At 44.9% G+C, this 12,893-nt stretch overlaps 1 protein-coding gene across 1 annotated transcript in view; it reads right to left on the minus strand.

The window, feature by feature from the left end:
* LOC310784413 (netrin receptor UNC5D-like) overlaps window positions 1-12,893 on the minus strand; it is a gene marked incomplete at both ends in the record, with an annotated part of 226,600 nt that overhangs the window by 45,178 nt on the left and 168,529 nt on the right. The window contains 3 exons of the mRNA XM_083645416.1: window positions 2,782-2,967; window positions 7,152-7,184; window positions 7,960-8,124. Coding sequence (XP_083501542.1) covers window positions 2,782-2,967; window positions 7,152-7,184; window positions 7,960-8,124 — 384 coding nt within the window. The remainder of the gene's footprint in view (window positions 1-2,781; window positions 2,968-7,151; window positions 7,185-7,959; window positions 8,125-12,893) is intronic.

Genomic DNA, 12,893 nt, shown 5'->3' on the forward strand with positions numbered 1-12,893 from the left:
TCCTCTAAGGACGGGTGAGAGGGACAGGGTCTAGGTGACTGAGCCTTCAGCTCTCAGTGTGGACTCAGCAGACCACAGTGGGTGGAGGAGGGGTCTCAGTGTTGACCCAGCAGACCACAGTGGGTGGAGGAGGGGTCTCAGTTTAGACCCAGCAGACCACAGTGGGTGGAGGGGTCTTCATCTGTGGCCATTACCTCCGACGCCGCTGCCAAACCAACTGCGAGGGAAGCGCCACATTGATTTAGCAGACTCTGACATGAGGTGCCCCCGGACTCGCCATGCCAAGATAACGGTGAAGTCACAGAGTCCTTGCTGCCCAGCTGTTGCCTGGCGAGGGGGCACGAAGCGGGAGGCTAATGTTGTTTTATTTTTAGGTGAATCGTTAATTACCGGGGATGTGATGAGCATTTTCGTGTGGGTGTGTGTGTGTGTGTGTGTGCGTGAGTCTTCCTTTTCGACTCGTTCTACAAAACTAAACTTTTCTTGTCTCTCTCGCCAGCAGAATTCATATCACATTAAAAATACCACCAAATTATTTCGATTTTAGCCAGCTAGCTGTTGCTCTTATCCAGACTGGCATACAGTGAGCGAGCAGGTAGGGGTTGAGTGTCTTGCTCAAGGACACTTCAACAGGGCACATGGTCGTTAGCGGGGATCAACCCTGTGACGCTTCCATGACAGGACGCGTCCTCTAAGCACTAGGCCACCCTGTTGCCTAATCACTCCTCCAATCCACTCTAAATAATAGAAAGCATGAGCAGAGCAGATATAGGAGTAACAATTTCAGATAACTGCTCCCAAGCTAATGTGCCACATAAACATTTATTCTATCAACATTTCTACCATGGCGCTGCACCAGCGGTCCAAAAGGGGTCATAAGAAAAGTCAAGACAATCAGTCAGTCACTCACCCAGTCAGTCAGTCAGTCATCCAGTCACTCATGGATGTTTAGTGAATTTATGCTGGGGATATGGCCATAGAGATCAGAAGGTGGTAAAGAGTCAGGATTCGATGGGTGGGTAGGAATAGTGGCTAGGGGGATATGGGTGAAGCTGGGGGGGGGGGGGGGGGCATAGGGATAGGAAGGTGCTAGAGAGTCAAGATTCGAGGTGTGGGTAGGATTACTGGCTAGGGGGATATGGGTGGTGTTTGGTGGGGGGGAAGGTGAGGGAAAAAGTGCTGTGGTCTAAAAGGGTTGTGCTTGTTTATTCATAAGCAATTTGATTCTGACAGCAAAACCACAGGGGACTCTATGGATATTCCGCCTTGTGTGCTTTTGGCCGAAACTGCAACCTGGCGGACATCGGCCCCTCCAGGCTGAACCTCACCCTCACCGCTGAAATACCCCCCCCCCCCCCCCCCCCAACACACACACACACACACACACACACACACACACACACACACACACACACACACACACCTCTGCCCTCCAGTTGAGTGGAGAATAATCTGATTATCGCTTGAGTGTGCTACTTTAAGAACAGGCACCACGAAATGGAACGGCAGTGGCGAGATGAGAGAAGTTAATGAAATGGACCTCAGGTTGAATACCTTGAGGGATCGCTTTGGAATTGGGCCTCTGATTAAAAATCAGTCAGAAGAAGAAGTCATGTGGAGAGACAGGGTCAGGTCCAAAGGCTCGCTCACTCACCCGCCTTACGCCGGCTCCTGTAGCACGGAGCTATCCCAAAGCATTTAGGGAGCTTCTTTAAGTATTTAAGGGCTTTTTTCCCACCTGGCAATTATGTAGGCGAGAGAAGCTACTGATTTGCAATTACACACACACTTAAAGGTGCTCCCCCTCAGGAAAATGTGGATGGTAACAATCAGCGCAAAAGTATAGGCTCTGATGACGGACTCTAAAACAAACTGGAGCTGGTGCACGAAAAGAGAGGGAGTGCTCTATAGCTATAGCTATAGCCTGATAGAGAGGAAAATGGGAAGGGAGTGATTGTGGACAGCGGAGGGCACAGCAGGCGGGCTGTGGGGAGAGAGCTGGCCTATTTAAATAGGATTGATGACCTGCCGGACGTAGACCCATCTCATCTCAACGCCCCAATCCCTGCGCTTCCAGATGCATGAAGCGGGGCGGGGGCGCAAGGGTCTCCCTGGGCCTTGGAGGAGCCGGTGGACGTGGGCAGGGGGGCACGGTGCGGCTTTCTTTTCACGGAGCTGTCACCGAGGCGGGCCGAGGATGGATCGGCCGTCGCCGCGATGGCTATCACTTGTGCTAAACCCAGAAGTGTCAGTGACAATGATATGAATGCTGCAGCAAGGCTGCCCGGGACAGCCCACAGCCCCGCGCGCCTCAACCGACAGAAGTTACTGCTGTGCACAACAAACATGGAATTGATGTTCACTGTTCCATTGATGCCCCTCACATGTTTCCATCAGTGGCTTTAGTCAGTGCAAGCTGATGGAGGAGATTGGCTGCCTGACAGTCAAATGTGTGTTCCACAGGGAGGAGGGGGCAGGCAGAGCCAGTGTCTATGAAGAGATTGATTCTCTCCAGCTTCACAATAACAGAGGAGCGGGTCTGTCCAAACAGAAGGACAGGTCCTCTCACTGGTTATGGGGTGTAAATCCTAAACAGAAGCACTCACACTGCTCAATGCAAACACATGCCATCAATCACCAGGGCTGCATGGCCCTGTCTGCAGGGTCCTTGATGCTGACGCCTTCTGGCCTCGGGGGCACTACTGGCCCTCTCTCCCTCTCTCTCTATCTCTCTCTCACCTTGTCTGGTGGTCTCTCTCTCTCTCTCTCTCTCTCTCTCACCTTGTCTGGTGGTCTTAAAGTTGAACGACTGGAATCCCCCGGTGAGCGCCGAGGAGTCGATGACGTCCACGCCGTACTCGCTCTGGTTCTTCCGGTACAGCATGACGGCCACCACCAGGATGGCCACGGCCATGATGCCGGCCCCCAGGCCCGAGTACAGAGCCACGTCCCTGGAGCCGTCCATACCTGAGGCACACGACACACACAACAAGCAAGGCTTATTTATCTTTCATTTTTTCAATATTTTATTTTCAATCTTTTATAGAACAGTAAACATACAAGACAAATAGGCTCAGACACAGGAAAAGAAAGAGAATAGAAACATAATAATAATAATAATAATAATAATAATAATAATAATAATAATAATAATAATAATAATAATAATAATAAAATACATCTTTGACATTTAGCATTGTAACATGGTGCTACCAGCCGCATAAGGTGCTTATGTGCTTGGAAGATATATTACATATGGGATCCTACACAAGGGGTCCATGGGAAACCAGCTGGGCAAGCCGTCCATCACCCCTAACCTGAGTCACTAGTCATTCTTAACCAAGTCAAAGTAGGTCAAAAACGGGTCCCAGATACTTATAATAATAATACATTTATCTTATATAGCGCTTTTCTAAATACTCAAAGTCGCTTTACAGAACACACAGAATTAAATACTTTAATTTGAAACATTCATGAAAGGTGGGGACAGTAGGTAGGGTGTAGTGAGGTTAGGAGGAGAAGGCGAGGTTGAAGAGGTGGGTCTTGAGGGCCTGTTTGAAGGATGTTATGGACTTAGATTGATGGATGTGGATGGGGAGAGTGTTCCAGAGGGTGGGTGCGGCAACTGAGAAGGCCCTGTCACCCCAGGTCCGGAGCTTGGTCCTGGGGATCGTCAAGCAGTTGGTGTCTCCAGACCTGAGGCTGCGTGTGGGGACGTGGCGGGGGAGGAGATCAGAGAGGTAGGGGGGGGCCAGGTTGTTGAGGGCTTTGTAGGTGGTGAGTAGACTTTTGTAGTTGATCCGGTATTTGACTGGGAGCCAGTGGAGGTTGTGGAGGACGGGAGTGATGTGGTCTTGGCGGCGGGTGGAGGTGAGGAGACGGGCAGCGGAGTTCTGGACGTATTGGAGTTTGTTGATGATTTTGTGGGGGGAACCGTAGAGGATGCTATTGCAGTAGTCGAGTCTGGATGTGATGAGTGATGAGTACTTTCCAAACAAGTTGGTTCTCAGGAACCTTAGTCTCTCCATCTGTATAACAGAGACCATGTCCATCAGCCACACCTGAAAAGAAGGTGAAGAGGAGGACTTCCATTCCTTCAAAATGAGTTTTTTGGCGACAGTTGTCCCCAGTGTCAGAGATTGCTGGACAGCTGTAGGGAAGTTCGGAGAAGACTCCGAGCAGCCGAAGATGGCAGGTTCTGCCTCCAGCTGCAGGGTTATTTTGTAGGCCTTAGAGTACCAGTCAAATATTTTGGCCCAGAATCCCGTTAGTGAATGGCAAAACCAGAAGGCATGAGATAGTGTGCCCACAGTGGTGAGACAGAAGGGAGGATCTTGTGTAATATATGCTTGGAGTAGTGAAGACGGTAAGCGACTTTAAATTGGATCAGCTGGTGACTACTATTAACTGAACAGAGTTGTACCACAGACATACTCCTTTGCCATAATGTCAGATAAATCAATACCAAGTTCCCCCTGCTACACTTCTCTAATCCTCTCAGTAGAGACTGTATTGAGGTTGCAAAACAGACAATCTAAAGATAAGATGCTTGGAGTGAGGAGGGCTCAGCAATACATAGAAAAAAGCATGCTCATTTGACAGCAAGGCTTATTTTGAACATGTTCTCCAGAGATTTCCCTGAGTTATAAAGTAAGACTATGTATTTTTGTTTTGTTTTTTTCACATTTAGTGTGGTGAAGGCGGCTTTACCGGAATGTGGGTTGAGAAAAGGCTTTTTAGGCACATAAAAGAGTATTTTCTTCTTTTTATTAAAAAAAACACACACACACCCAGAGACAATGAGCAGGGATATGGAAGAAAACAGGCACAAGTTATGTGTTACTCTGGCTACATAACATATACCGTATATATATATATAGGCAAGAGTTATGTGTTACTCTGGCTACATAACATAAATATTTAAACATAGGCAAGAGTTATGTGTTACTGTGGCTACATAGCATAAATATATATAAACATAGGCAAGAGTTATGTGTTACTGTGGCTACATAGCATAAATATATATAAACATAGGCAAGAGTTATGTGTTACTGTGGCTACATAGCATAAATAGATATAAACATGGGCAAGAGTTATGTGTTACTCTGGCTACATAACATAAATATATACAGTATAAACATGGGCAGGAGTTATGTGTTACTCTGGCTACATAACATAAATATATATAAACATGGGCAAGAGTTATGTGTTACTCTGGCTACATAACATAAATATATACAGTATAAACATGGGCAGGAGTTATGTGTTACTCTGGCTACATAGCATAAATATATATAAACATGGGCAAGAGTTATGTGTTACTCTGGCTACATAACATAAATATATACAGTATAAACATGGGCAGGAGTTATGTGTTACTCTGGCTACATAGCATAAATATATATAAACATGGGCAAGAGTTATGTGTTACTCTGGCTACATAACATAAATATATACAGTATAAACATGGGCAGGAGTTATGTGTTACTCTGGCTACATAGCATAAATATATATAAACATGGGCAAGAGTTATGTGTTACTCTGGCTACATAACATAAATATATACAGTATAAACATGGGCAGGAGTTATGTGTTACTCTGGCTACATAGCATAAATATATATAAACATGGGCAAGAGTTATGTGTTACTCTGGCTACATAACATAAATATATAGGCTACAGTATAAACATGGGCAGGAGTTATGTGTTACTCTGGCTACATAACATAAATATATACAGTATAAACATGGGCAGGAGTTATGTGTTACTCTGGCTACATAACATAAATATATACAGTATAAACATGGGCAGGAGTTATGTGTTACTCTGGCTACATAACATAAATATATATAAACATAGACAAGAGTTCTGTGTTACTCTGGCTACATAACATAAATATATACAGTATAAACATGGGCAGGAGTTATGTGTTACTCTGGCTACATAACATAAATATATATAAACATAGACAAGAGTTCTGTGTTACTCTGGCTACATAACATAAATATATACAGTATAAACATGGGCAGGAGTTATGTGTTACTCTGGCTACATAACATAAATATATATAAACATAGACAAGAGTTCTGTGTTACTCTGGCTACATAACATAAATATATATAAACATAGACAAGAGTTATGTGTTACTCTGGCTACATAACATAAATATATATAAACATAGACAAGAGTTCTGTGTTACTCTGTCTAGTGGCATGAAAATGTTGGAAAATGAAATGATGGAATGAGGTAGGACGGAGCAGACCAGCTGTCTCTCCATGTTACATTATGCTCCATAGATAGGAATACATGACGTCCAGTTGTGTCCATGTCCATGACTCTAAACTGTTACACATCACACTCAAGCTGCTAACATGGGCTTGATTAGCCTAACTGCCTTTAGACCCACTGGTCTCTATCCAATAGCCATGATGGATGTCTCACAGAGAAGGCAATGGGGGCCCATGGAGTGTCACCAGTGGTCACTGGCGGTCGCAAAGAACGATCAGAGGCAAATTAATTGAGACTAACCCTGCCAGTGTGATCACTCACCAGATACCAGTTCCCTTTTATGCCCCCCGCTGAATCATTCACAATTACCATAGGTTACAAAGACGGCACCAGGCACACCTCGCACCCAAGTGGCAGGCTAATGAAAGCACGCGAGCTAGCACCTGACAATCACTTAGCTGCACTAACGCCAGCGAGTGATTGAAAGCCGCCAGGGGAACGCAAGGACAGCGCTACAAATTGGTCGAATTAGCTCATTTACGGTGATTATGACACATTAATCCTCCACAATATAGCACATGTTCACTTGTCACAACCAATATATCTCCTGGCGTGGAATGGGAACGCAGCTGTGATGTCACGGTCGTCCTGAATGGCGGGCTCTGAGTAATGAGACATGAATGCGTAATGATCCCTGGCTGGGTTAAGATGGGACTTGCTCAGATCAAGGTGAACTAATTGGTGATGTTTACAGAAAACAGAAAAGTTGAAGAAGAGTATGCAGTGAGAAAATGAATGAGTCAACCCCCCCCGCACTTGTCAGCTAACTTCAAAACCTAGAATGCAAATGTAATTTCTTGACCAGGGGGAGCTACTCATAGTGACGGGTGGGGGGTGAAAGAAATCCACAGAGGAAGACTCACTTTGAGGTTTTACATCGTGTAGCAGCTTTCCATCTGCAAAGACAGAGAGATAGAATGAGACAGAGGAGAGAAAGTGGTGATTAAACTCAGGCCTGTGTGAAGTGACTAAGGCTGGAGATATACTTGCTGTTGGTTAAGCGTTCACGTGCGTATGCCACGTCCGTTTGGAGCGTTGGTTGTGCACGTCCTATCTACACGTACGTTCTAAACGGACGCAAGTCAGCCATCATGTTCACCTGAACACGTAGTTAAAAGCAAGCATATCTCTGCCCTAACAAGTCTGGCCTCAGATCCAACACGCTGTGGAGAGAGACACTCTTCTGGTAATAACACCAGGCAGGCGCGGACACTGTTGTCGCATCACCATAAATAAAGGCGACGAGGTGCACACTGCTCAATGAGTCGCAAATGCTTCTGAGTGGGCTTATCTTCTCCTTCCTCAAGATGGAAAGGCAATGGAAGAATAATTCCCGCAGAACAAAGTCTTAAGACTATTCCATTCTACCTACATGTATAGCTTACCTATAGAACTTCAGCCATCATTCAGGAGTGAATGTCCCAAAAGGTGTTCTTACTCTGCGTAGATTTAATGTGACATCCAATATGTGAACAGCAAGAGAGATAAGCATCGGCATGGTCATGCACTGGGCACCTGTGTCCATCCAGAGTTTGTCTAAATACCTACAAACATGCTTGTGATGACTTGCCGTGTTATCGTGAGCTCCTGAATATGATAGTGATAGAGAAATGATTATGTTGACTGATGACGATGATGACGATGATGCCAAGCGGGGGGAAAAGGCCTTACTCTGAGTGCACAGTCCGTCGGTGCAGTTCTCGGTAACCTCTCCGCTGCCTTCGCACATCTTGCCTCGGTGCATGGGCGCTGGGGAGTTGCACCCCCGACTCCGCTGCCTCTCGCACTGGCTGCTGCACACCGTCCAGTCACTCCACTCGTCCCAGCCGCCGTCAACTGTGGACAGACGCATGATGTAACGCGTGTGGACAGACACATGATGTAACACGCGTGGACAGAAAGATCACGTGTGCACGAAAGACAGAGAGAAAGACGACAGCAAGAATTGGACAGATGCAACCGTGCAGCAGGTAGCCAAGCTCAAGCTCATCAACCCAAATAAAACACAATATGATATTTTAGCACGGGGGGGGGGTCACTTAAAACATTCACTTAAAACATTTTCAACCATTTGGGACCCGTTTCTAGCCTATCTCGACGATGTTAGGGTTAGGTTGTAATATCGAATGTCGATAATATATGTATGTTTTCTTTTCTTTTCCTGTGTCTGAACATGTTCATTTGTCTTGTCTGTGCATTGTTGAGAAAAATTTTAAATAAAATATTGAGGGGGAAAAAAGAGAGTTGTGCACCAGACGTAGATATCTATCTATGGCTGGCTACTGCGAGACAATGTTGACCGGGACAGCGGAAATGCTGGGTGGGAGGTTATGTTTTCGCCCCCGTTTGTCAGCAGGATATCTAAAACATGTACAGATGAACAGATGTGCACAAAACTTGGCATAAATGTTAGTTATGGGCCAACTTAGAAGTGATTACATTTTCTACACCCAGGGGGCGCTGTAAATGGCGTGTTCAATCACAAAAAGGCGCTTAACTTCCGAACGGATTTACGTAACACCAGGAAACTTTGCAGAAAAGTTGGTCATGGGCCAAGGACGAACCGATTAACTTTCCACACCCACTAGCCAAAAGGAGGCGTGGCAATGGTGGTAACATGCCGTGGCGGAGGTATGCACACCGAGTGCCCGTCTTTGTGTTGACACCTATATCAAGGGAAATTCCTTGTACATTGTACTTGGCAAATAAAAGTTTCTGATAATAAAGATACTTTTATCTTGCAAAATTTGCAGAGGTTTTTAATGTGAATGCAGCAGGCTGTCACATCAACATCTATTCCAAGGTCAAAATGTTTCTGGGCACATACACATTGTGCATAAGCAACATACAGGCGGTGGTGCAGCTTGAGAGATAGTTTCTCCCCATTAACCCCAGGCCTGTTTATTTAAAGGACCCATATCGTCATTATATGATCCCTAAAGAAACATCCGAATGCTAATCACCACCGGGCTGTTTCCAGTAGTGTTTACCAGGGATCTCATATCCTCATTCGGGGTCTGTGTCACCAACTCTCGTCAAGTCACGCGAGACTTTCCTGCCGGCTGGCCTGTGTACGGAAGCCCAGCTCCTGCGCTCATTTCTCTCGCGCGTCTGTCCTGTCTACAAGCAGAAGACTAGCTCAGTGTCTACAAGCAGAAGACTAGCTCAGCCCGTTTTTCGGAGAATAGATTTAGAAATCTTACAACATGGTTCGATTTTGTGCATGGGGTTAGAAAACGGGGAGAAAACTGTCTATTTACATGGAGTAACAGCACAATGCCATCTGGCCCCGATGCAGCGCCATTCAAGGACTGGCTTGGACACTATTTAGCTCACAACAACGCCTAGGAGGCTCAAAATCGCACTGGAGAACACTGGGTGAGTCGTCAGATAATAATTAATGTGAGGAGAGGTCCAGGTTCAAATAAACCGAAATTCTCCTTTAATGAGATTTGATACAGGCCTATGAAAGCAAGAAGACCTGCTACATGCTAATAGCTAATAGCCAGACTTCTCACCATGTCTGATACAGGCCTATGAAAGCAAGAAGACCTGCTGCATGCTAATAGCTAATAGCCAGACTTCTCACCATGTCTGATGCAGGTCTATGAAACCAAGAAGCCCTGCTGCATGCTAATAACCAGACTTCTCACCATGTCTGATGCAGGCTTATGAAACCAAGAAGACCTGCTACATGCTAATAGCTAATAGCCAGACTTCTCACCATGTCTGATGCAGGTCTATGAAACCAAGAAGATCTGCTACATGCTAATAGCTAATAGCCAGACTTCTCACCATGTCTGATGCAGGCCTATGCAACCAAGAAGATCTGCTACATGCTATATAGCTAATAGCCAGACTTATCACCATGTCTGATGCAGGCCTATGAAACCAAGAAGACCTGCTACATGCTAATAGCTAATAGCCAGACTTCTCACCATGTCTGATGGAGGCCTATGAAACCAAGAAGACCTGCTACATGCTAATAGCTAATAGTCAGACTTCTCACCATGTCTGATGCAGGCCTATGCAACCAAGAAGACCTGCTGCTACATGCTAATAGCTAATAGCCAGACTTCTCACCATGTCTGCCATCCCATTAAGGAAGAGCTCATCATGCTTAGCTTAACAAATATCAGGAGAACATATGGCGCCCGAATATGCCGCCGTCACGATGTCCATAATGCATCTTTCATGGGCGGTGGAGGGGGTAATTTTCTTTTGTGATGTTCAACAGGCCGAGGCAACACTTCACATTCGTTTGCGGTTTCTTCTCAGCTACTTTAAATGCAAATTATGTGCTTGGATGTTGTGGACAGAATGCTGAGTGCTTCTGAGTTTGACCACAGTCGGTCGAGAGCGTAGGCATATTGTATCTCCTTACAGCTCCCCTATGACTTCTTGCTCTAATTCTGAAACTTCTCTTCTCGCCAACTGGTAAACAATACAATCTGACAAACTGTAACTACTGCAAGATTCTACGTTGCTTCTGTGATGACTGGCTATTGCATCTCCTTTAGCCACAGTCTTCAAGAGCGATTCAGCACTAAATCACATTTGTTTGAAGTGTAAACATGTTGATACTGTATGGCTTCTGCTCCATAATAAAGTGAACAGCAGTAACCCTGTATTTGATTTTCAAATTACGTCCTGTATCCACTTCTATGGGAAGAAAATCATTGTCCCATTAATCTCTATGGGCTGAAACCTTCAACCTTGTTGCACTTATGGCTACCATTTATTTATTCATACCGTACATTCATTAATTAATCATTCATTAATAAATTAGTTATAATATTTAATATTGACAATGTGCTGTAAATATGTATTTATGTGATCGAATTTTATATAAGAAAATGTAACATTTCCTTACATAATATTAAATCAGACAGCATCTACGGTATATTTAAGCCATATTAAAGTATGGCTTCTACTATAGTGAATACCAGTGATGTTGTATTATGTCTAGATCCCCTTCTATGGGAAGAAAATAGTTGTTGCATTTCTCTCTGCGGGCTGAAAACTTCAACCGTGTTGCACTTCTGGCCACTACAGTACCTCAATCAGTGATGCCAACGCTGGTATTTTACCTTCATTTGGCAGCGGCTCCGTCGAATGCCTTGCCATCAGGAAAATTGTTGGTGCAGTATCGGGTGATCGAGGCCAACACTGCTCTCAAGTAGATGGGCAATCTGTTCACACTGATCACACTGATTTATTCGCTCTCCACCCCACTTTTACGCATCTTTCCAAATTGCCTACTCGTCGGAGAATGCCTCAAAACACTCTTTCAAGAGCTGAAGAGGCAGATTTAATGGAAGCGAGGCACTTCATTCTACAGTACTATTAAACTTTGTCATGGTAAATTCTCATCTTGACACACATCAACTGCTCTTTATTTGTCTGTATATAATTAACAGTAAAAGTAGTTTTACTGTGAAAATTAACTAACTATAACTAACTATAAACTATAAATCTTCACATTTGAACTGCAAAATCTTCTGTACTGATATTATTTTCTAAGGAAGACATGATGAAGGCAACTGATCAATAGAGAGATGAATATATTTACATGTATCATGTAATTTCCTTCTAGCACTTCCACCTCCACAACACCAGCTTCATGTCTAGTGTTGTTCTCTGCCCTCCTTGTGATGTGGCTGTGGGCTTGCTGCTCACAGTGCTGTCTGTCTCTAACCTTATCTATATCCCCTCCTGGTCTCACTGCACTCAGACCATCATTAAGGCAGGACTGTGGAGCGGCTTGACAGAAGCAGACTGGCTTGTCAGTCAGCGCTTCAGACAGCTCAGTTCATCTCTGCCTACGCTTCTCTCCCGTCTGCGTTTTCCCTCCACCCGTCGAGATAAGGAGCAGCCCCCCGAAAACAACCCGCCTCCTTCGCTGCTGCTGCACATAACTTCACTGAGGCCTTCGGGCCATGGCGGTTTACAGAGGAGTACAGAGGACTCATACCCGTGTTTCCGTTATCCGGTAATTGCCGGATTTTGACCGTTATAATTAATCAAAGTCCGACAAATCCAAATCTGCCGGTCACCAAGTCCGGTTGAAAAGAATCCCCTCTCAGCGCAATTTGAGTTGTATTGCACGGCGCAACAGCACTCAACAGGTGGAGGAGGAGCAGCTGCTCGTTAAGAAGATCAAAGAAAAAGAGAGGAGAGCTCATCCAAAGAAGCAGAAACGGGTAATCCATTAAAGTGTTCTCCAAGACAAGGTACCGAAAAATCTTCCACGTGCATTATTACGAGAGAACGTACATAAAGACACTTTATGCACACGGCTCCGTGTGCATAAAGCAGGCTGCGGATGGAGTTTTGCATTATTTGAGAAGTTGTTTTCCACTCATTTTATGAAGAAAGGTGACATGTAATTTGAGCCCTCACTCGTGTGTCTACAGTAACCTATACTGCACCTGCAAATGGGCATGCATAGAAAGAGAGAGAAATGAAACGTGAATCGAACCTTATAAAAAGTAGGCTATTTTCTGAAACCATGTGGGTCTAACGTTATTGTCAATTGCCAGTGTTCTTTCAATAGGCTATGTCCATGGTGTTGAGTTGAGCACTTTTATTCAAAGCACCACATC

This window comes from Poromitra crassiceps (genome assembly GCF_964638095.1).
Source record: "Poromitra crassiceps genome assembly, chromosome: 10".
Lineage (NCBI taxonomy): Eukaryota > Metazoa > Chordata > Actinopteri > Beryciformes > Melamphaidae > Poromitra > Poromitra crassiceps.